The 25,367-nt window shown below is 35.7% G+C and overlaps 1 protein-coding gene across 2 annotated transcripts in view; it reads left to right on the top strand.

Moving 5' to 3' along the window:
• The window catches only part of LOC101172317 (glypican-6), a 164,190-nt gene that overhangs the window by 93,261 nt on the left and 45,562 nt on the right, over window positions 1-25,367 (top strand). For both annotated transcript variants that reach the window (XM_011490217.3, XM_011490214.3), the window contains exon 4: window positions 13,470-13,635. In XM_011490217.3, coding sequence (XP_011488519.2) covers window positions 13,470-13,635 — 166 coding nt within the window. The remainder of the gene's footprint in view (window positions 1-13,469; window positions 13,636-25,367) is intronic.

Genomic DNA, 25,367 nt, shown 5'->3' with positions numbered 1-25,367 from the left:
TTACTTTGTGAATAAATTGCATGTAAAATCTATATTCTGCAACCACCACCATTGTATTTTATTCCATAAGACATTAAGACATTTAGATTTACTGATTCCACAATGTTTGATGGCCTAACATGCAAAATTAGAAACTTTTAAATGATACGGCATTACATTTTAGGTTGTATTTTTGAAGCAACACTATTACATTTTTGCAAAGGTGAAGCCAGCTGCCCATCATAAAGGCTTTGAGTTATCCGACTAAATTAATAGATTTATTTACAGAGCTGCAGGATTTCAAATGACAAGATGTGCCTTTTTTCCATAAAGTGGCTGCTTTTAACCATCTGTGTTCTCAGTTCTCCTTATCACTTAGTGTTCAGGGATGATGCAGACAATTATGAGCCCTACATAATCACTGCTAACAGACAGTTCTGCATGCAGGGACGCCAGCAGCAGATACATCACAGCATAAAATAGGATTTTCACTTGCTTACCGCTGAACGGTTTCCCTGGACCACAATCCTGGATTAAGAGGAGAATCTCTCTGGCTTACAGTTTATGATGACCATTAGGAGTTTTATCCTGGATGTACTTGAAACACAGTCCAGCCACATTAAGACCTGCTCAGAAATGATTGCAGGGATTTGAACCTTTTCAATGGTTTAAAGTTCTGGTATTTAGAGCACTTATCTGTCAGTCTGCATACACACAGAAGGATGGCCTTTTTCCTTTGTGCAAATGCAGTCATGATAATGAAAGCAGGTAGAGTATTTTTGCACTGAGGGATTCTTTTTCCCTGATAGCCCACAGTGCCATGTCTATCTTATTATACACTCATTTTGCAACCAGCTCCAAGGCACTTTCTAATCTCCATAGAACATTTACCTAAGATTATTGCTTTGACTGATTAGTTTGCTAACATGTGAGAGATATTCTTGGTTGTATCAGGTTTCATATTAGTTCAGAGGTTTCACGGAGGCAAATTTTGTTTTCAGACTGTCATATCAATCAGAATTTCCGATAACAAAAATTAGAAATGCACTAGAATGATGTAGAGGTAATAAATACTCGTGTTTTTTATTAGAGAAAGAAAGTTCCATACTTCATTCCAGAAAATCAATATAAAATCTCTAAAATGTAACCTACTTCAGAGCAACAAAAGGGAGATGGAGCGAGTGATAAAAGTACAGAGGGCTAAAATTCATGTGATTTTAAAACCATTTTAAAATATAATTAAAGCAGTTAAAAAAATAATAAAGAAACTTCCAACCTACTGAATTTCTTTGTCTCAACAGTTATAGCTTAAGGAAGATTTTTTAGAATGCGAAAAAAAAAAGAAAAACTAGCTGTAATTCGGTGAAATCTTTCAGTGTCATCAAGCTTATATTTATATTCTATCTTAGCAACAGAACAGCTTTTCTGTCAAATTGTGTTTTTTTTTTTTTGAAGAAAGTTAGAAAGTCAAAAAAAGGAAAAAATGTGGATGCTAACATATTCATTGCAAAAACAAAGAAACATAAAAAAAACTGGTTTAACTTTCAAAAAGGCCATGCGTTTTGTATGTTGAACTCAAAGCTGGACTTGAAAACTTGGGTAGCGATGCGTGAACATGAATGTTTTGGAACGAGGAAGCCTGAAATGCTCATATACACGCTTTTACATAGAATTTTTTTCCCCCTAAGGCTTGTCATTGGAGATGCCACTTGAACACGCGTTGCCGAAGACGGTGTGAAACATAGCATCGCTCTTTGACCGTTTACACAATGAGTTTGAAACCACTGAATCTGATGTATATTGACTTTGCAACATACTATCGTACCATGTTGCATTACGGCAACAACAGTAAAAATATATTATTTTTATTTATCTGATTGTACTGATTTAGTTGTGGGACTCTAAAACATTTTTATCTCTGGGCATATTAATTGTCTTTCTGAATAGGCCAGCTTGCTGCATCCTTGTTTATACCTGATTTCCTCTGATACAGATGCGACAGGCCAACCTCTCTCCTTCTGGCCCCCTCCCTCTTTTTTTTTTTTCTGTGTGACTTTCTTGTTCCCTCTTGCTGGCTCACAGCGAACACAGCTTGCTGGGGATATGGCCTCAGCCACAGCGCTGTGATGGCAGATGGCAACTGGCTCAAAAAGGTTGGCACGTCATCCAGAAATGTGCTGCACCAAAGATGTCCCTTTTAATTAAAAGATTTTGATCTGTGGTATACTGCAGAATTTTGAGAAAAATGAAAGACGCATGGTCCGACGTACAAGAAAAGTGGATGAGGGGATTAATCAAAAGTCTTGTGTATACCTCTCTGCAGAGTAGACGAAACGGTAAAAAGAGCATAAAAAAATAACAAAGTAAAGGATGAAAATTGAGAAAACTAAGTTTTAAGGTGAAAAGTATTCTTGTCTGACTGACTTATGCACCAATAAAAATATGCCATCTGACTTTCACTTCATTGCTTTGACTTCCTTTTTTCACCTCGATTTAAAAATGTATGACACCACATATTTATTTAAAAAGCACTTGAAGAAAACTGTCAACACTAGCGTTGTAGGATTTGTCCAGAGAATTGATGGAAGCCGCATCCTGCCCCAGACTCGCAGGTGAAGCTGCAGACACTGGGTCAGATGGTGAGTGCCGGGCTTTAATACAGGGGACATGCTGCTGACCAACGATGTAGGTTCGAGAAAATGTAGACCCCACAGAGATCAACACTACCTCGTGTCTCAGTATAGACCGAGCCTGGCTTTTAACGTGTTTACAGTTGTCGTGATAAATTAAAGAAACAGTCATAACTCCTGCAGCAGACATGCCACAAAACACGGGACATGTCAGAGCAGATCAACAGCCGAGACCTTTGCCTCTGCAAAATCAGACACTTGAGCTGACTCGTGGGGGTCGCTGAGACCTACCAAGTACCACTTTGTTGTTTCATGGAGGCACAGCCGCTCACATGTGGATTAATTTGTCACTCTCAGACATTCATTTATTTGACAGCAACTGATTTTAGTTTGGACCCAATGGGATTGCCTCTGCTCTGCATTAAATTTATGGTGTTTTCTTGTGAGAGGATGTTAAAGTTCAGACTGAAGTATAGATGGAATGTGAGTGTTGTGAAATAAAACATTAAATGTGATCTGCAAGGTTTTATTTTTTATATTTTTTACATTTGTACTTTTTTCATGTCTTTGATGGCATATAAAGTTGACTTAAGGTTCAGTCAGTCTTGTTTAATGCTGTGTACACGTTGAGCATGTGATAAGTTCAAAAATGAACTAAACGGGCATTCTTGACTGCTAGTATATGGTGTTTACACTGGACTGTCGCTACCCCATAGTAGTGGATGAACTCACAGTTGAAATAGGCTTGGTGCAAAATGTGGAAGCAGTACAAATCTCATAGATCTTTCTCCAGGCTTTTTCTTTCATAACTCTTTGCTAATATATAGAAAAGACTTGATATCATATAATTTCGGATGGACACAAACTGCAATTATTCATTTCTCCTTTCCCTTTTGCACTTCACTTCACTGAAAAGGACCCTATCTATACGTCAATACTTGAGGCCTTGATTAGTCAAAGACCATCTGGTTTAAGTTTAAACGTGCATTTAATGGTCGTGCATTTTGTACACAAAATCCAAAAACAGACTTAAAAACGTTTGCACTTTAAGTGTTGAGCGTAAACCCTGAAATGCACATAAAGTTAGGATTACATAGACCAGTGTTTTTCCAACCTTTTTTGAGCCACAGCAGACTTTAACCTTGTCAAAAATCCAGCGGCACACCAGCAAGTTAGAAGATTTAAAAACTGTTTGATGTGTTCGTTGTGGTTTCAAGATGTTTAACAGGGAAGACGCATTGTGAGCTGAGACGCTGTCACTTTAACCCAATGCATCATGGGAGATGTAGTGCAATCAGCCGCCGAACGCAGAAAGACTAGTGTCTCTGAGCTTCATTGTTTTGTTCACTTGTTCCACCTTCTGACACCGGATTCTGTGGAAAGCTACACCGCTAAAGACGAGCTTTAGCTGGTTATTTTTGTTGGAATTGAGAGACTTTATGAGCAGAATCGGAACAAGGAAGTAAAGACTTTAACCACTTCTGATCAGACTGATGACATGTGATTAAGTCACCAAGGATGATTGGTGTAGACAGTTAAAGGGGCGGATCTTGTCCAAAAACAGCTTTAGCTGTAGCTAAATGGCCGTTCCGTCATTCTTATCAAAATGCCTTTAATAGAATCAAATAAACATACAAAAAAAAGTGTTTTACGATCGTTCAAACATTTCCCACACATCCAAAAAGCCTCACCCATCTGATGATTTATTAACATTTTAATAAAGATCACTTTAAGTCCAGATGCCATGTCTCAACATCAGAACATCACCTGGATGAATGAGAACCTTCATTGTCATTCAAAATAAATTATGAAAAACATACTTATGGAACTGACATCCTTACAAATAGTTATGGAGATTACTGTTAGATCCATCTGCATAGCAGTTAAATTTTGATTTGATTTTGATTTGAAATGGTTTATTTCAAGCAATCAAAATAGAAATAATACACAAAAACAATATAATCATCAGTTATACATTCATACAGTAACTAATCAAACTTAGGATAATTAGACATAATTAATAAATATTGCTTGAAAGGGAGTGGAAGGAAGCGAACTTATATAATCCCACCCCGTTATACTATAACCATTTTATTACCCCGTTATACTATAACCATTTTATTACATGATTTATCAATATCCGGTTCCTAGGTTTTATCAGACAGAATTAACAATCATAAGGTATCAATAAAGCAGATGACAAAGATGAATTACTTAAGTACTACGTCAAAAATAACTATTTTAGAAATCAACATGGCAAATGCAGCATCTGAAATATATGCAAATTATGTTGCTTTTAAAAGTCATTCATATGCTTTAAAACATAATACTATATCAGTAAAATAGACACAACACTGTTTCAGGAATTTTCATAGCAAAATTTCATCAAGTATCAAAAGTTAAAAACATGTGCAAAGTTATGCTACATTAGGAAAGATTTTTGAATCAATTTATCAATTTTAGGAGCTAGTGAAGTAATATCATCAAAAGTCAATCAATTTAACAATTTTCAAAAGTGATTAATCATTTGTTTTACTCTTTTTATATTTTTTTTTGTATTTTTATTTTATTTTTTTATATAATAAAGTAATGCTGTAGGGGAAAAATAAAAAGGGTCCATAAACTGTCGAATTGTCCAAGGTTGGCATTTCTTCTTTTACTGATAACAGCCGATTTTCTTGGTTTAAACAGTTAATAGTTTTCTTCCATGTTATGTCTGCAAATCAAATTCAACTAAAATTGATTAAACAACATTAACAGATGAGGACTGTGTCTTTTTCTTTAAATGGAATGTACAATAAAACAGAAATATTGTGTTACAATTTTACAAAATATATTTATATTAGTAATAGGAGAAAACTAAAGTAACTTTTCACAATTTTGAACAAATATATTCAAATACTGAGAGATTACAGTGTCACTTTCTTCACCTTGCTACCGACATTCAGGTGCATTTTTTTTGCCCCATAAATTTTATTTATATTATTATTATTGCTCAGCCTTGCCAACAGACAAAATCTGACAGCTTCTGTCACTTTTCCTGACTCTTGTTGCGGAAGGATAAGGTAAGGCATCTGTTAGCACCTTCCAAAGAGACCCATATGAGCGCTTTCTGCTCTGGCACCCTTCTGATTTAGATGTGGCTATGTTTAGACAACTACAACTCTGTGGTTAAGGTCAAATCACCTTCATGCTTAAAGAAACACAAATTCTTTCAGGAAAAGGACATTTCAGAACTCTTTTTGCTTGTAAAGTTTCAGTGCTACCATGCTTTCTTGATAAATTGAATTAAAATTTTTGACTGAGCATCTTTGATATTAAATAAAGCTTTATCCCCCCCAAAAAAGTTTAAGGGAACTCTTTGCTGTGAGATGAGAAATGCAAGCGTGTGTCGATGCTGGCAGCAGATGGCCTTCTGATTTGCACACTGACAGATCAATCATATTGCTATTGACACTAATGGCTGTGGAATTGAGTAGGCACACTGGGGTAGCAATCCAGTCCTACATCCTTGTCCAATCAGCGTGAAGCAATGCAACCTGTCACAATAATTATGACAGAACCATTGAGAAGATTTTTCGCGACAGACTCCCTGTCCCACTAGTGCTGCTTTGATTGGCCTTGGTAGCTCGCAAAGTCATTGTCATTTCTCACAATTTCATTACTTGGTGGCACAAAGCAATTTCCATCCTCTGTGCTCTTCCCACTCTGTTGAGCCTAAAGGGAGTTCACACCATATGTGCATTACAACACGCCGTTGGAGAGGCAAGGTGATGTTTTCTAAGAGTGTCTTCAGGAGTTATCTCTCATTACAACAGTCAGGCTTGTCTTTTTATTGCAATGATCTTTACTATGCCCTGTTGCCCATGCTGATTTCAGGAAAGTGAAGTGGCTCCTCACTGTGGTCTTTAAAGGGTGAAATTAGAAATGCTGCAAGGTTGCTTTATTACTGCCTGGGTTTTCTCCAGCTTGTTTATTTCTTTTTTTTTTTCTTTCTTTCTAAAGAAGCAGACAGACTTGTATTCATAGCACTGCTTTTTGTCAAGTCAATTACATTATTTTACAATAAAAAATAAAACAAAAGGAAATATGGGTCTTTCCTTAGAAATACCATGTTTTTCGCACTAAAGGGTGCACCTGATACCTGAATACAACCGTTACTGTGAATACACTAGTCCCAATCTTGTTGTCTGCACCATAAAAAAAAACGACTATTACTAAACCAAATTTTACTGTGACTACGCTAATTCCCACCCTTTTTAGTACTATGAAAAAAAAAGACATAGTCTAACACGTTAGTCATGTTAGCATATTTACCATAACCCCCAACCTTTTTTGCAACTTTGTAAAAAAAAAAAAAAGACATTTGGACAGAACGCAGTCAAATCCACATCCATAAGCACAACCAGAATGAATCCATATATAAGGCGCTCTAGATTATAGAGCGGACTGTTTTTGTTTTTTGTTTTGTTTTTTAGTTAAGCCTTCTAGTGTAAGTGTGACTTATAGAGAAGAAAGGTACGGTATTCGAAAAAAATACAAGAGCAAAATATAATTCTGTTAGAAAAAAAAAACTTAATTAAGCTGCACTGAATTCATCAAACTAAATGTGTTAATAGAAAATTTAGGTTCCTTCGAATGTAAGATGTTTATTAAATTGAAGTGTTTTTGCTTAGTCTACTATCATGCATTGACTTGTAGTTTTTCTTGGAAGATCTGTAGACTATTCCCTCCAGAGGATCATTTATCCACCAACAAGCAAACACATTCTCCCGTTGCAATGGTATCATAACTTAAACATTGGATGAGTAGATTAGCGCTTTAATCTCGCCCTGGATCTGAGCGATTCCAGTTCCTCTGTCAGTGTGCTGTGAAATAGTCCATCCACTCTGCTGCAAATAAGAGCTAACAAGATTAGCAGATTACCCTTTATCCAGGGCATCCAATAACTGTTGGGTGCAGTCACCGTAATCACAGAAAAGAGGAAAGGATCCCTTTAAGGAAATTTGTATTAAGGCTCAATTTTAATGCAAATTTAAATGCAAATCTTCGTGCTGAGTCTCATACAGCTTAAAGGCAGATAAAGTAACAATGTACCCATCTGCTATGTGTAGTACAGCTCATGAGTTGCTGAAAAATAGAAAATTAAAAAAGATTAATGTATTTTTTTTTTAACAAAATATTTTTAAAGAAAGAATCAATTTTTAAACTGATTATCGAGCAACAATATAAGCAAAATAATTAAAAAGAAAGAATTGAAAATGTATTTTATAGTTTACTGTTTTTGAATAAATCACATTTTAAACAGTGTATTTGAAGAAGTTAATGAAAAAATAAAAGCTATTATTTTAGAAAAAACAGTAGATTAAAAAAATAATATTTTAGTTTTTTCATATTTAGCTTGGTCTGGATCATAAATTTGATTGTGTTGTGATTCCTCTTAAACTTCTTCAGTTTTGATTCTTTTGCAAAAACTAACACCCCTTTACTCCAACCATCAGTCTATTATCACTGCGATAAAATGTTGACAATGTACATAATCTGTGGAATGAATAGTTACTAACAGAAAAACTAAGACGTTGGTTGAGAATCTCAATAGAAGTGAATGGAAATGAAAAATCACTTCACTTTTGGTTCTCTGAAGGGGCTCTACATACATAGAGAGAGAGAGAGAGAGAGAGAGAAAGAGAGAGAGAGATAGAAATAGAGATAGACATTCTACTGGAATAACAAATATCTGCTTTTGAAAAAAGTCCCTCAGTGCACATTTGGGAGTGAAACCAAACACGTGACTCAAATGAACTTTCTAAGGAATGAGAGAACTTGCTCTCTCCAAAACAAACACGCTGATTGGCATGTACTTAGTTATGTTTCTCTGTCCAAATACAGAGGCAGCACCTGCCTGTTCCTTCTGTTTGTCCGCTGGTGTCTCATCTGCTTTTCTCTCCGTCTGTTTCATTTTTATCTGTCCCTGTGTTATACTCCATGTTGACTTCTTTGAATTACTGGTATTTTCTTAAACTTTCTCAATATTCTGTCCTCTTTTTACTTAGTTTTCTTTTTTTTTTTTTTTAAATACTCTGCTGCTTGGAAATTGGCAATATGTGGTTTTGACTCTTTCACATACACTTTATTTGTCAGAGAAAACGTAGAAATCTGGCTGTCAATTAATTTAGGAGATTAAAAAAAGTGATTAAAATGAAGGTTAAAAAATAATCAGGTTAAATGTAGACTCCTGATAGAATAGTATTTTTGAACTCTGTTTGGGTTTTATATTGAGGTGTTCTGTTCCTTACTTGATCATACCAGGTGGTGAAATACAAATTCAGATTTTAAACAACACCCTCTTTTTTTTATTTTATATAATATTTTTATTCTGATTACTGCATTTAAAGAGCCATATGCAAAGGGTCTAAATTTGGTGGAAACCTTATCTGACTTCCTTTTGGCTGCAGAACTTGATCAGCTGGAGCCCCTCTCAGTTATCATGGGAGAGAAAATAAGCAAATAATAAGCACGCTGCTCCCAAATAAACGATACGTGCAGATTTTCACATAGCTGGGCTTAAGGGTGCCTTACGCCAGCTTTGAGGGAATTGATCTTATAGCGGATTGAATAAGGTCTTGATTTTGTATAAAGACAAAAACATAGTTTGCTTTTGCATGACATCTAATTACCAGACAAAGTTATTAAAGTTATTTATTTTTTAAACTGCATATAGTTTTGTGTTTGATAATAAAAAGTTACCCCAGTGTGTGGATGCCACATGGATTGAAAACTGCACCTTATATCACGCCATTGAACTGAATCATGGTGAAAGTGAATTGTTGCATCCCTACTGCGTACAAGTAAATTTACATTGAAACTGGGAAACACATTGTGCTAAATTAAAGAAGGAAGTTATTTATTATTTCATTTCATTAGAGTAGGCTTTTTATAAGCTCACTGAAAGGAATTTCACTTGTTTTTTTTTTTTTTTTTGCTTTGTAATCATGAATAAAAATGAAACAAAAACATAATCCAAAAACTGAGGTATGAAACCAAATTGGTGGGAAAGTGAATCGTTGCATCCCTAGTGTCTGACTATTTGTACAAAGTGTAACATACAAAGTTCAAGAATTTAGAAGTTTAACAAATGCCAATTATATTAGTAATAATGTTCCCTTAATAGTGACAAGATCAACAAAGACTTGAAACATTGTTAGCAGCATTAAGGTACAAGAATGCAGTATTTTAGAACATAAAACTAGGCTGAAATTCTCTTTAGACGATTAGTTTGCAAACGGGGCCTCTAGCTGTTTTAAGTCTCTGTTTCTCCCAAACTTTAATAATAAAATAAAGGCTGACAAAAGCATTGAGATCAAAAGTGGGCTTTTAAAGCTTTTTAAAGTTTAATTAGAGCCAGCTTAAAGTCCTTAAGTAAAAATGGATTTAGCAGCTTGAGTGCAGAATAATGGGCTGGACATCCTTAAACATTGACCTTCAGTCAAGAAGATCAGTGGAGGCAAATACTGTTATCTTTTTAGAACGGCTACATCAAACAAACTAGGAAATGCGCCTTGCCGTGGAAAAAGGCTAATAGGATCGAAAGCCAAAAGCACACCACAGTAAAAATGAGAAAAAGAGACGTGTTTGCCATTTGGTTGCATCACCTTTGCTTTTAATTGCACTTTCATCGTTTTACATGTCACAAAGGCTGAATAGGAGATGGATATGGTCTAGAAAGAGGTTGGTTAAGTACAGAGGTGCATTAACAGACCCTGCTGCACAGCAGGTTGTCCTGCTAAAGGCTTCCCACAAAAAAGATGTAACTAATGTCGTCAAATTTCAATGGTATTTCTACACACAGGCAGTGGTGGACTTAGCAGCCCTGGGGACCCCAGGCAAATAACATGCGGCCCTCTGCAGCGGATGTATTAGTAATCTTTTTTTTAAATCTTCAACCATAGGGTAAAATGTCTAATAGTATCCTTACTGGGGCCACTTTTAGGCAATGTCAAGAATCCAAATGTTTTGATAAGAATTTAAATGTTAAGGAAATGTATTTTATATTGCACACAGTGTTTTTACTTGGAAAAGCATTTCCTTTTTCGAATGCACCTTGTTAGTCCCTCATTTCCTAGAACTAGAAGGAACAAATAATGATTCTGTGGTTAATGATAAAGGCTTTTCTTTAATTTATCAGGTTTTACTACAGACTGCAAAGGAAACAGAGTTTTTATTTATTCTGTTATTGTTTTTCCTATTTTATCTGTCTTGCAGCACTTTTGGACGTATGGCAACAAATGTCTTACTTTCTCTTTGCCTTTTCCTCTTTTCACAGCCCCTCGGATCGCTGTGCTTCATTTGACTACTTTTTCAAAAATTGCTTTGAATCATCATTTAATCTCTACCAGTGTTGCTAGATATAGTCATGTTTTTCCAGCCCAAAAGTTATCTAAAGACCACCCGACCCAGCAAAAACACCCAAAATTATTAATCAGTGATTAATTAGCAATAATTAATCATCCATTATTTTTTACTTCCTGATTTGATTGAATGCTCAACTGTAATATTTTTTTATGATATTACATCCACCATTTTTGCATTCAGATCAAAACATGTAATAATGTTCTCCTATTGAACGATACTAACAATCACTGATGTTCAATAAAAAAATAAATAAAGTGAAATTTAAATATTTAAACTCTAAAGGAGTTTTAGTTTAACTAATTAACTATTATCACGAAAAAAAGTCGACATTGTTTTTTTTTGTTTGTTTGTTTTTTTACTTTTCATGAATTTAGGTGAGGTAAAATAAAAGCAAATGTTCTTGTGAAACATATTAAAGGGGGTATGATTTTTAAAAACCTGTTCTTGTGAATATAAAATAAACCTTCCATTCCTCAATCCAAATGATATTTTCCAATATTGATATGATCAATTTATTTCATTCTGAATCAGTTTTATAATGGTATCAATCTAGTTGGATTAAAGGAATGTAAATCGATTAATCGATTAATTGTTACACCTCTAGTTGATATATTTAGATTAAAAAAAAATAAAAGACATAAAAGAATGGTTTACACCAATCAAGTCACGTTATTTTTGTTTTATATTATTCACAAGGTGACAATTGCAGTCTTTTCTGCTGTCATTCTATTTGTGGGGGAAAAGAAATGAGCAAAGACAAGACAAAGCTCTGTAAAAGACACGCAAAGCAGAAAAAAAAGAATGAAAGATAAAGGGGACTTTAAAAAAAAAGCACATTAGTGCACTTCGTAACTCCATGGCAACATCTAAGTCTCTGTTGTGACACTCAATCCTGCCTTAATCTTCTGTTCTGTCTGTTTTTAACATTTCGCTTTGTCTTTGATTTTGTGGATGCGGTGACCAGACCACCTGTGTCTGCATGTGTGTGTGAGTAAGACAGAAAATACAAGTTGGAAGATGAAAACGCTTGTAGGGGAAAGCCTGTGATATGGGTGATTACTGTTTTTACAAGGATCAGATGAGCCGTCTTTGACACTCGCAATCTGTCAGTGACATAACATGTGGTCTTGCAAAGAAAAAAATAATCACTAAAGAAGGCTTCTTATTGTTAATTCTACCTCATCCAAACTGCTGATTTGGGTTGAAAAAGTGTTCCCGTCTCTCTGTGGCTGTTGTTGTGGTGCCACAAAGCAGAACAGGCTTAATCATTGATGAATTAGTAATTGAACTCTTAGATCTACCCAGAGCAACTTATCTCGTGTTTTGAAAGCAAATCTCTTTGGAAAAGTTAAGGAAGTAGAATCAAAACTTTAATCTACACTTTTTGAAGTAGTTTAAACTTTTGCTCTGTAAGACTGAAACAAAATGAGGGAAATTATTCAAGAGTCAAAGATATTGCAAGTTGTTCCTCCAAAATGAGAAAGGTCTGTAGTGTTCATCATAGATACACTTCAACTGTGAAAGAGAATGTCAACTAATTTCAGAGTGTTGTCATAGATTAAAATCCCAAGAACACCATACCTACTGTGTAGCATGGGGGTGGACCCATCATGCTGTTTGATTGTACACACATTTAATTTATACTTGATTATTTTGCAAGAAATGCATCTGGAAATCTGGAAAACTTTTCCTGCACTGTTCAGTAGCCAGGTATTTATCTCGGAGTCCCACTGGTGGAATTTTTGGCCGAAAATATCCTGGATCAAATTTGATTGTTCAAAATTAAGCAATATAGACTATGAATCGTTTCAGCAACCACAAATTATGATATGAATCGAATCATTATAATGATTTGTTACATCTCTGTTATGATCTTTGACTTGTATGGTGTCATTGTCACTTCATAACCTCTATATAAAGGTGTTATGCAAGTAAACATTGCTTTGCTGACCAGCTTGCATTCTTCCCTGCACACACACACAGTAGTGGAGAGTGTGTGTGCTGGACCAAATCTAAAGTCAAGCATGAATACAGAGCTTGACAAGCCAATTATCAGATGTACTCTCCTCTCTGCATCCCCACCTCTGAAGGGAAGCAGATGTGAGAATCTTGTCACTTTTGCTCAAGCTGATACAATGACATAGACCAACAACAATAGCCACAGCTTTCACAAGGAATCAAGATGGACATAGGTGTAAACCCTCTATTGTCACACAGTTTATCTTGTGGGTTGTCACATTTCAAGCTTCACCAGATCCAGCGATATAGTGTGGCCATGGTTGTCAAAAGCTGAAATGCATCTGACTTCCATTATTGTTGAACTTTCAAATGTCACACATGCTGGGTGATATTACCACTCTCGTGGTCTCTTTGTGTTTGATGGCATGTCCAAACAGCAGAACTTGGTTTAATGAGATTTGACAAATCAAGCATCTTTTTGCCTTTCAGGTGAACGTGGCTCCAGCTTGTGTCAGAGCCCTGACCAAGATGCTGTACTGCCCGTATTGCCGTGGCATGGCTGGCCTGAAACCCTGTCACAACTACTGTCACAACGTCATGAGGGGCTGTCTAGCAAACCAAGCAGACCTCGATTCAGAATGGAACCTTTTCATTGGTAAGATTGAAATCAAGTGCCCTTTTGCACCCATTTTTATTTCCTCTTTGTTGATTTGTCTGTCTGTTGGTCCGCCTGCATTTGAACGTCTGAATGTTGCTTTGACAGAAAGTGTCTTTAAAAAAACTTGGTGAAACCTGAGTGGGATGTGCTGTGTTGGACTCAGGTTTAAAGGATTTTGAGAGCAAACTGGAATCTCATTGGTGTTGCCATTTCCTCTAAAATATTGTTTGCTATCTGAACCCTTGCATGGTGCTTAAAGCCCCGTTTCCTGCTGTTAGGGATTGATAAAGGAGAGCAAATCCTAAGCAAACACATTTTCTATAGGGTTTCCAGCTGAGCTTGTAAGTAATATAGCACTTCAATTTGGCTGTAAGGATCTAGCCTCTGTAAGCTTCCCTGCTAAATGAATAGTGTGGATGCTCCCTCAGAGGGAGCACAGACTGCTCTTTTGTAGGCCACTGCTTTATTTGTTATGTACCCCAATCTCATTTTCCCACCCACACAGACTTTTTTCTGTAAATGGGGCAACATTTTTTTTTTCCCAGACGCATCCCTGAAGACTATGTGTCAAGTGCACTGCTCTTCCAAGCTTTTAGTTGTTTTATGGCAGCTCTGACATTCGAGAAAGCATCACATGACACACCGTTCGTTCTCTCCAATGGCACTTCTGAAGTCTGAGATCAACATAGGCCCTTGTGCACTAAATGAGATGTCTCGCAGCTTTATGACATGTGTTAAAAAGTTAGTGTGTTGTTGGGCAGTGAAGAAGCATATCTATTGCTGCTAAGGGACAGTGAACTTGACAGCCATTAGGAAAAAAAAACAATAATTTCAGCTGGAAGACACTTCAAAACAGAGGTGTGTTAGAACAAAACAAATGTGTCAACATTGGTTTATAATTTTAAGATTTTTTTTTTCACATTTAGTAAAAGACTTTGTTTTCAAGAGCTTCATCATCTCTCTCTCACCATTCAAGGTATTTTATTCGATCTTGCTAAGCAGTTTTAATTTGCTCATTAAAGTACCTAGAGGAATTTTTACATTTCTCTTTCATGTTTTGGAGGCTAGTTTTCAAAGCGGAAATGGATCTGTGTGCTGCTGCGTGGATTGAGTTTGCACACAGTCTATCACTGTCATCTCTGAAATCATCACAAATTAGAGAAGATTTGACGAGAGGCAAGCCTTCAATTTCTATCTTCACTCAGTGACATTTACCAAATGATTGCCTGTGCTGACATGTCACCATTGATGCCAATGATGGGTGACCACTGCAGATAGGCTTTGGATTTAGTTATCAAATCCTGCAGAAATAAACATTAGAGAAATTATAGCATTTTAGTTTTAAAACAAGATCTACTAAAGATGAACACTTATTTGTTTAGATGTTATGATATTTAGATATTTAAAGGACAAACATTGCTTTTTGCAGGTTACCATTAATTTCGAAAGCAGTATTGTTTTTTTTTTCCTAAAGGAATATTGCGAGGATTTTTTATTGTTTTTACAATAAAAAAAATCTATTTTTTATTGATAATAAAAAAATTCATCTTATTTACTGTTGATTTTTATCACAAATTGGTGTTGTTTTTATCACGTCTCAAACCAACTGGTACTATATTTATACATATACTTGCATTACTGTTGCAACAAACAATATCATAGCTACCCCTCTGTACAACTGTGAGCCAAATTCCAGGTCAGACGAGAAAAACATGGATCTGTTTTTTTATAAGTGGATGCATCAGAATAGAATGAAGCATGGAGCTTGTGGTCTGCTGATTGTAGCACCTACAGCTGTGAGCTTTTTCCGAATGCATTTTTCTGTCTGCTCCTGATTCACGATGTAAAACAGTTTATCCCAATTGCTAAAGCATTAAATCTCATTCTCAAAACCAGTCGATCAATTGTTTGAATTCCTTTCTCAAAAACATCCCTCTTTGGTCTAAACCTAAATTCACAATTTGCAGTGAACACACAATTTGCAAAACTTTAGTCTACTCTTTGCAGAACACATGACATGGCTTGTAATGACATTTCAATTGTGTCTTGTTAAGTCTAGATCAGGCACACATATTGTTTCCTATGATGTGAATAAAGTCTTCTGGTCTGACTCGCACACAGATAAGATGGTGAAGTGTGAAAGAGGTAAACCTGGGCTCACTGTAAAAAATATCCTGAATACTATTTTACTTTTTTAACATTTTTTTGTTTCTTTGTTTTTTGACGGTGTGGTACCATTGTTTATAAGCCATTTTGTGAACAGTGGTGAGTGTTTTGCCATGTAGTGTGTATTGTTTGCTGCATGTTTGTTAGTTTTGATTAGACAGTTTTCATTGTGACCTCAAGGTGATTTTTTTCACTGAAAAGTCAAATATTTTGTTTGTTTAGCTTATATTTTGAAAATTGTGTTTGTTTTGCTGTGTAGTGAGTTGTGTTTGCAGTGTGTGTGTAAGTTTTGACAAAAGAGGCTTCATTTTGACCTCAAATTGAGCTTTTGACTTATATTGTATATTTAGCCTATGTTTTTAAAATTGTGTTTGGTGTTCAGTTAAATTGGTCTAATGCTATAGAAAATGTGTTTTAGCAAAAAATAAATAAATACAATAAAATATGTGATTAAGAAATAATCAAAAATGCAATTTTAAGCTTAATTTTCTTTCTCCATCAAGAGAAAAATGCCACAAAAACATATTAAAATCCCCAAGAATTTCAGTGTGGGTCTTTTATACTATATTCTAGTTGTGTGGCAATTTTCAAAGGAGTTACCAACCCAGTGTTTACACTATGAAGCAACAAAAAATTGTTTTATAAAAACATTGCCCAGGAGCATCTCCAAATACTAACTAAAGCAGTACAATTCTAATTAAAACCCCATTAAAGCAAATGACGAAGAAGACAAAACCTTTGCTGCACAAGCACATTTATCAACTTAATTTAATTATTTCCAAAGAATAGAATTCAGTTCAATTCAGTTTTATTTATATAGCCCAAATTCACAACAACAGTCGTCTGGATGGGCTTTGTAACATTCATTTATTCATATTCTTCTGTTTGTTCCCTTTCGGGGTCATGGGGCTGCCAGAGCCTGTCCCAACCACTTATAAGCCAGGGGAAATCCTGGACAGGTCACCAGTTTGTCACAGAGCTTTGTAACGGTAATTGAAAAAGTAAAACATAAAATCAAAAGGATCATGAGTACATAGAATTCAGTAAGAAAATACTAAATTATAGATATAAAGTGAACTTTGTAAGAGCTACCAAAAAAACAAGAAAGAATTACGCCAGGAAAAGTCTCCCATAAACCAACAGAATCAACAACGTACGTAGTTTTTTTTGCAGGATAATGTAATTATTGATGTGAAATATCTAGTGGATGAAACTCTTAACCATCAGCACTTGTACAGAGTCAACCAGGGAAATTTTTCTGAAGGTGGGTGTCTCGTAATGTCATGGAAAATGAACAGCTTTATTGAAAGGACATTAGCTTGTCTAAAGATCCCTGCTCAAAAACAGGCTGGTTTTCTGCCAAGACTGAAACTGAAATCATTTATGTCATTGCTGTAAACCTTGTGTGCTTGCCCTTTACTAAGCAGAAATGTTAGCTTACATTCTGAAGAGAACAGAAGGAAGAAAATAAAATGTTTCTTGTTTATTTGTCTTTTAAACAATTGAATGGCACAAGCTGACTCATAAGCAATTTTCCCTTTTCGGGGTTGAGTTTCTAAAAAAGTGACACTTTGTCTGACAGAGGAGAGCATGCCAAATTTGCCAAATTTGGTGCTTGTACCACAAAATGAATGATTTTTCTGAAATATCAACCTAATATTTCAAATAATAAATATTAGACATTTTTTTTACGTTTTGCCTTGAAAACACAAACAAACATGAAGCAAAACCCACTTTTTACACAACATGTATGTCAAACTGCATGAGAATAAAAAGCTGATGTATTTTATTACCTTCTTTGATCACAGGTATTCTAAATCCTGTCACCGAAGGACTTACTATTGCATAGACTCCTTTCTAGTTTCACAGTTCCCAGTAGACGGGCTTGATAAAGGATTTATTAGAGCTCTTTAACGTTTTTAGCTTCCAGAACATTTTCTCATGAAAATCAGTTTAAGAGCTGGTCTCAGTCTATTTCTCTGTGAAGTCTGACACATTGCCAGTGACAATGGTTCTCGTGGGTTTAATATTCACCTATAAATAATTAGATAGAAGTATTGATGGGTATTAGTGTAGCATTATTACATTTGAAGCTTTTATAGGCACTTGCTAGGAACAGAGGCCAAGGAGTACCACTGTTCTAATTTCCAAAATTTAATACCCAAGAATTGATGACCTCTGACGTTGTTGACTTACAGCTACACTTAGATGGAAGAGTGATTACACCATTTTTTACCATAAATTTAAGTTACAGTTGCAGCAGGGTAGCTCACTCTGTGAAAAGGTTACTGTTTTGACTTTGTACCATCCTAAAGTAAAGACTGATTGTCAATGACCAATGAGGATAACGCTGAGAGTGGCTGATTTACTTGCTCAAACTGGTGATTTAACCACATTTGCTGTTAGCGAATGTGTCTGCACCTGTGTGTGTGTGTGTGCATGTGTGCATTCATTGAAATACTAAGGGAAATAATTCATTGTAGGGCTGTTGGATGATACCAGACCATCAGTCACCAACCATCATGACAAATTTACCCAGGCCTGCTTTTTGACAGACTCATCATTATCATTTTTCTTGTCAGCACCTTGTTAAAATTGCCTCAGAAGGAGGACGAGAGAATACTCACTGCGTTATTTAAACATCACCCCAGACAGTTTTTTCAGTCTCACCCAATGATCGTCACCACTTTTGACAGGCAATAACATTACATAAATAAATAAATAAATAAATCACATTAACGTATGCCAGAAAACTCAAATATACCCTAATGCATTGTAAACGGCTGTTTTAACACGGCTGCTTGGGTCTTTTTTTATTTTTTTTTTAAAGCTGTGGTGTTGTTGGAGGACTGTGTTGGAACCAAGGGACTCTGTGCTGTTTGGAACCCACATGCACTCCCGAGTTATCCAGATTGCAAACAAATATTTTAATGAACTGAGCTTAAATAAATAAAACGCAATGCTGGGGCTGAATATCCAGAGACCGAAACGAAAACCTTAATGGGGAACGCAGAAATTGGCAGACCAAAACCAACAGGGGGAAAACAACATCAACAAAGATATGTCACTGGGCAACTACAACAAAGAGAGTTTAGGAAAAGGGGGGACTTTTGAGTTCATACAACATTTTCTTTTTCTGCTAACCATTCTGGAAACCAAAGGGATAGCAAGTTATCAATTTTCAGGGAGAAGGGTATGGTTTTGCTTTACAAAGACTTGTTAAAGTATCTTTTTTATTTATTTTTATTATATTACTTGATAATTCCTGCACTGAATAATGTTTAAGATTCCAAGAGCAACAGTCAAGCTGATACAAAAGAAAAAGAAAAAAAAGAATCTGTTTGCATAAATAGCCAAATGTGATCATAAATTTGTTTGTAGTTTTTTTGGGTGTGAGCAAGTCTCCTCCAGTTAACCATCCCCCTATCAGACCTAATTATAAACACTCCCAAAGCTAATTTAATTGGAATATTGATGTAATAGCTAGTCTTATGGGACTTTTTACAGATTTGCATTGTTCAGGAATGCTTAAAAACATGCTCATTACCAAAGACGGTCCATTCAATAGGCTGCTTTGAATTTATAAAAGAGATTGTAAAGAGTAAAAGGACAGTTTAGAAAAAATAAGTTACATTAGTCATTTTCAGAACACAGAGTACATTGTGTTAAGACTGTAAACACTATTTCTCCTAATGAAGATATAAGCTTGCGTTGTTTTCTATTGAGTCTTTGGACACCCGGTGTAAAGTGATCCGCATTGATTTTATTTGCTCATTCCTTTTTAACTGCATGGATTGCGTTCTCGGGTAATTGAGCCTCACCACAAACCCCAAGTTCAGGGGAATTTGTTTTCACCCTTGGAGAAAGGATACCAGTGAGATTTAAAAACACAATCACTGAGTCAGTTCCTTTTTTTTTGGAAACAAAATCTTGCTACAAACTTTGTTTACATTCAGCTTTATAAACATATTGTGAAAAAAACGACCAGAATAATTGCTGAAAGCGGAAAACTTACAGAGAGATACTTTACCTGTCAAGAGCATCTGAAGACGTGAACAGAGGGCTCTGGATGTGTCCACCCAACACGCCCAGTTATCTATATTATTTTCATACCTCCTCACTGCTGTTCAGAGCCAGAGGGTTGCTGGAGCCTATCATCTACTGTTGGGGAATAGTGGGGTAGAACTCGGAGAGTTCAACAGTCCATTCCAGTGCTACATGGAGAAATCCAATTAATTTATGAAGCATGCCTTTGGAAGGCCTTGGAATACCTGGAGTAAACCCATGTATCCACGAGGAGAATATGCAAACCCCACACAGAAATGACTATTCTGGGATTGGTACCAGAGCCTTCTTGGTGCGAGGCAACCACTACACCACTGTCCAACCCCCTTCGTGAAAAGTCTTGTTAGTAAAAGTGGTGCTGTGAAGAGACCAAGTTTCTTATCAATTTAGCTAACAAGCCGATTTGTAGAACCATTGTAGTCTCTGAGCTTTTTTTGGTGTTTGGTATAAGATTGTTTTTAGCCTTTCTGCCCTCTTTACCAATAACCCCCCACCCCAAAAAAGCTGTTGTAACTTTGTGATGCTTTGACAATGGTGGTCTGTTCCTCTGCTATCCCAAGAGTGCAAGAGTGCAACATGAATAAAGCAAACAAAGGCTATATATATATATATATAAGGCTATATATATATATATATATATATATTTTTTTTTTTTTTTTTTTTCACAACCTTCCCTGCCCGTTCAAACTGAATTTGCTGGATGACCCATTGCAAAAGTGCAGTTTCTTTGGGTTTTCAGCAATTACTTTTTTTGGGGGTAAAACTGTTATCAAACAGTTAGTTGCAATTACACATAAGATTATACATCAGATTTACTTTTCCAATTACATGCTTTTAAACTCACATTTATCTGTAAGCTCAAATGCTTATAAGAAGTTGTTCTTATTTCTTGTTACTGTTGTTGTTTAATGGCTTAGTCACAACTGCCCTTACAAGTGTATACAGGCTTTCTGCAGGTGATTAATAGGCAAATCTGCACACGGCACTCAGGTGGCCCACACAACATTTTAAGATCGTAAAATGCACCATTAGCCCGTAGGGCAAAAACGTTTCTCTGCAAATTTTTGTCTACGATCATGCTGCCGGCAACAGCAAACACCGCCCAAACCCTGCGAACTACGCAAGGAGCCCGTTAGTGCTGTTCAGTTGATAAGTGTGCGCTCCTTGTGTGCACCCTGATTGTTAGAAATGAGGAAATTAGACAGTTAGAGCATTTGTGTGAGCATCTTTCAGGCACTTAAGTATCATATGCGAACCCTGTGTGCGCAGCATTTACTCGGCATAGTAAGTCTTAGTAATGACTAGAGTTTGGTGTTAGGGCACCATACGGAAGCATCACCAGTACGTCAGAAGTGCGTGCAACTTACTTTGTACATACAAATAGTTTGTGATACACTTACAACACGCACGAAAATGGTACATTCCATTTTCATGACGTTCCTTAAAGTGGATACACGAGCCTAAAAACACAGTATTTCACCTTAAGATGCGGCCACATCTCTCTACAAACCTACACGGGCCCGGACATCCCAAAAACCTGCAGCACCCGGACGGGTCAACCCACTTACAGGTGCATGTGCAAAAGCTCTGTTGTTAGGATTTTTTATTTTATTTTCACATTTCTTATTTACAATTTGGAAATAAATGTATTTAAGAAAATAATGGTAATGTTAGCTGTATAAATGATTATTTCTTCTTTAAAAAATGTGCATAATAATGTCAGAATCAACCAAGTGTTGACTAAAATTATTCTTATAAAAGTTCAGCAATTTACCGGTACATTTTTTTTAAGGTAAGGAACAAGAACGCATCATGTGGTGCATGTATATTAAAAAAATACAATTTCAGTTAATCCTGTTGTTTTAAAATATAAAACAAGAAAATTTCCATGAAAATGTATTTATTCTAAACTTTCTCATAGATTGAATAAGTTGGGTAATATGTGTGTGTTCTGTTGCCAACTACACATTGTGGCCTTTTTGTGTGCGCTATAAAGCTAAGCAGCAGAGTGGAAAAGAAATGAGCACATGCATAGACCAAAGGTTATTAAGATTTTCTTTACAAGGTAACGTTAAGGATATGTTTTTGCCTTCAGCTCAATCCCCTTAAGGGCTTTGAAAGCCTGAGTCGGACCATGATAAGAGAGATGTGCCATCTTATCTATTTGTATGACCGGGAGTTAATACAGGAGAGAACAATTACTCCACTGGAAACAGCCTGAAGAGAAAAAAAGAAGAAAGATGAACAATTATTCCACTTAACTAGAAAACCTAAGTTCAAACTGCTGCTTTTTTAACATGACAGAACTTTACCGGAGAAGTCAATTATATGAAATTATTTTCATTTTTCTTGAGTTTTGCATTTAAATTGAAAAGTTTGTAAGTTTGGCTTGATTTTTTCCAATATATAAGTGTTCATTAAAGAGTCAAAGTTCATCAAATAAATGTTTCATCAAGAAAATAATAATAATACAAATTTCTCATGAAAAAGAAAAATGCATAAAAACATAGGCACAAAGAAAAACACTCATGTCTGAAAAGAAATGAGGAATAAGAAGTTCCCAGAGAAAATCCCACACATGCACAGGGGGAACATGGAAACTCCACACTAAATAGAAAAGAGCTGGGATTCGAACCATGGCATCTTGCTGTGAGGCGACAGTGCAAAGCAAATTTCATTTCAGTAAACTAGTGCTTTTTATTTTTGAGTGTTTTGCTGCAATTTTCTTTACAATGCTGTCAGATCAGTTTGACGGTCCCAACCTATAATATTTCTTAAGTTTTCTGATATTCTTTAATATTTGACAATTCCATATTTCAGATTTAGATATGTTTTATTTATGAAAATACTGCAAACTGACTGGATGTTATTTAAAACATGAAAAAAAGACAACTATTTCCCATTTGGAGTCCTCAGATGAGGAAAATGAGGAGATGCATGGATCTATTTGTCCACAAGTGGATGCATCGGAATAGAGCAGAGCATGGAGCATATGACATTCTGATTGTAGGTACAAGCTTCTACAATGGCATTTTTTTTCTGTCTGCTTCTGATTCATAACAATTTGAATAAAGAAATACTCAATAAATGCTATATTAACCTCAATTTTTTCCTCCATTATCAGAAAAATGCCACAAGAACATGTTAAGAATACCAAAACCATGGTTTCAATTGGAGTGAGTCTTTAAACTCATATAAACATGCATATCTGAAAGCCAGTAGTGAGATATTTGTCAATGCCATAAGAATCAAAGTGTTAAAGAAAATAGTTGTGGAGACTCCCCAAAGGCAGAGCAGCTGGCAGAAGTGAAGCTCCTGCAAATCTTTCACATCTCACAACAGCTCACAGCAGTAGCTGTTATTGCAATGGTGCCAGGAGCATCATTGCCATAATAGCTGTGGCACCGCTCCCTAATATTGTTTCAGTGAAGTAAAGAGTTTCATGGTCTATCAGCATGAATATGTTGTTCTCATTATAAAAAATTAAAAAAGTCAGGAACAAATGTTTGGTTAAATGATAAATGTTACATCTGGATTCAAAGGCTTTGGTCTTTTGCTGTCAAATGTTCATTACTTGACCAAAAATAACTGAACTGTTGTTGTAATTTTGCTTAGTTTGAATTTTTCCTAGCCTTACCATTGGAAAAAAACAAACATCTTATTTAAGAAACTGTCAAAATTGCATATTTGTTTACAAGATTCTCTTCTGCTTTTTCTGCTATGACGAAATATCAGCCAAGTTTTCCTTAAGAAAAGTAAGTACCATTTTTTATTAGTATCAAAATATGATTACAAAATTGTAGCAACTTGGAGCCCCTTCAATAACAAAACTCACATTAAAAATACTAATACAACCTTAAAAGAATAAAACAAAAGATAATTGTAAACTAGACCATAGAACTGTGGTAAAAAGAACATTCATTATTTTATCCAGTTTAGTTCCTATATTTGCTGCTTGTCAACACAGCCATGAAATTAGGCATACAAACATTCTGAATCTTTGGAGTAATGCAGCATGATCTCTGTGTCATGCAGTTATTCTTCCAATAAAAGCTGAACTGCTTACTGCTACAGTTGTTTTCATATTTCAAACTGATGCATAAATTAATATGGTGGTTTAGCCTTCCTGTTCTTGTACTTGTTCAAATGAATCCCAATCTCCTCCTGAATGAATTTCATAAAGCATAAAGGAATATCTCTTTTAACATTTTTTTTGTATATGGTGACATGCCTTTGCTAGTAGTTAAATGAAAAAAAGCGTCAATTTTGAGAATGAAATATGAGCTCTTGGAATAGGACCTTGTGACTGCCGCAGATCATTTTCTGATTTTTTTTAAATTGTCTTTTTCTTTGCTGGATATATGATTTTAATCATGCAGCAACAAATTCTGTTTAAAATCTCTTCACATCCTCTGTGGCTGGAGGTTTTTGCATGTATTTCATAGATGGGCAGATTGTTTGGTTACATTTTAAGTCCTTAATTACTTTAATGAGTTTCTAAAGTCCAGTGATCTAACATAAGCTGAGCAAAAGGAACAAAAGAAACAACTCAAAGCAAACAGAGACAAGGCCTGCCTCACACAGATCAGAGCCATGCTGCCTCCTCCAACCCTTTCACCAACCTCCAAGCCACACATTTTCACCCTCAGATGTACTGATCTTGTATAATGGAGCCAGGTGGGTGTAGTAAGCCAACAGGAGCCTGAAGAACTAAAATGGTAGTACTTCAAGACCACATAATTGGAGAGAAAATATACCATCATTCATTTAAATACCTCATCTTAAGTCTAAAAACAAATGGAATGGAATCGGTTTTATTACAGCTCCAAATATGTCACTTTGTGATTAAAAATAAGTACAATTTTAAAGGTGTCATTACTTTTATTAAAGCAGGATTATTAATCTGCTGATATCAAGTCTATCAAGACTTAAGAAAGCAATAACTGCAGCCCACAAATAGCTGATTTGATGGATTTTTTTGAATTAAATAAAAAAAGTGAAACATTTCTTTAATTAAACCCAATTGTTGGACACTAGAGTCCCTCTTTGGTCTCGCTTCTGTAAAGAAAAGGTGATGTGTAGCAGAACGTCCACATGTTCTTGAGTGCTTTCATGAAGAAGTTAATTCTGGATTGGTGTGTGTGGCCCCATAAGACCTTTGTGTGTGTTTAGTGGATCTGTGTGTGTGTGCGTGAGAGTTTTTAATTCTATTTCCCACGGGCTGCTCTGGCTTCTGTGGTGTGAACCCGTCAGATATTTTATACCAATGAAATCTGAGAACGACGCCAGTGACCGCCAGAAGACTGAAGGAGAACTTCTTCATAACAGCTTTACCTCATTATCTATTCAAGTTCTTACACAGGCAAAATTAAAGGACTTAGGTAAATCTTATTGGAACTTTCGAACTTTACAAAAGTTATTTGGGATTTAGAAAATGAAGAACTGTAAATGCACAAAATTAAACAACTACTTCATTGTGGGTTTATGATGATTCCAAA

Source organism: Oryzias latipes, chromosome 3 (assembly GCF_002234675.1).
Source record: "Oryzias latipes chromosome 3, ASM223467v1".
Lineage (NCBI taxonomy): Eukaryota > Metazoa > Chordata > Actinopteri > Beloniformes > Adrianichthyidae > Oryzias > Oryzias latipes.
Note: the sequence above shows the minus strand (reverse complement) of the source record. Positions and strands in the feature narration are given on the sequence as shown.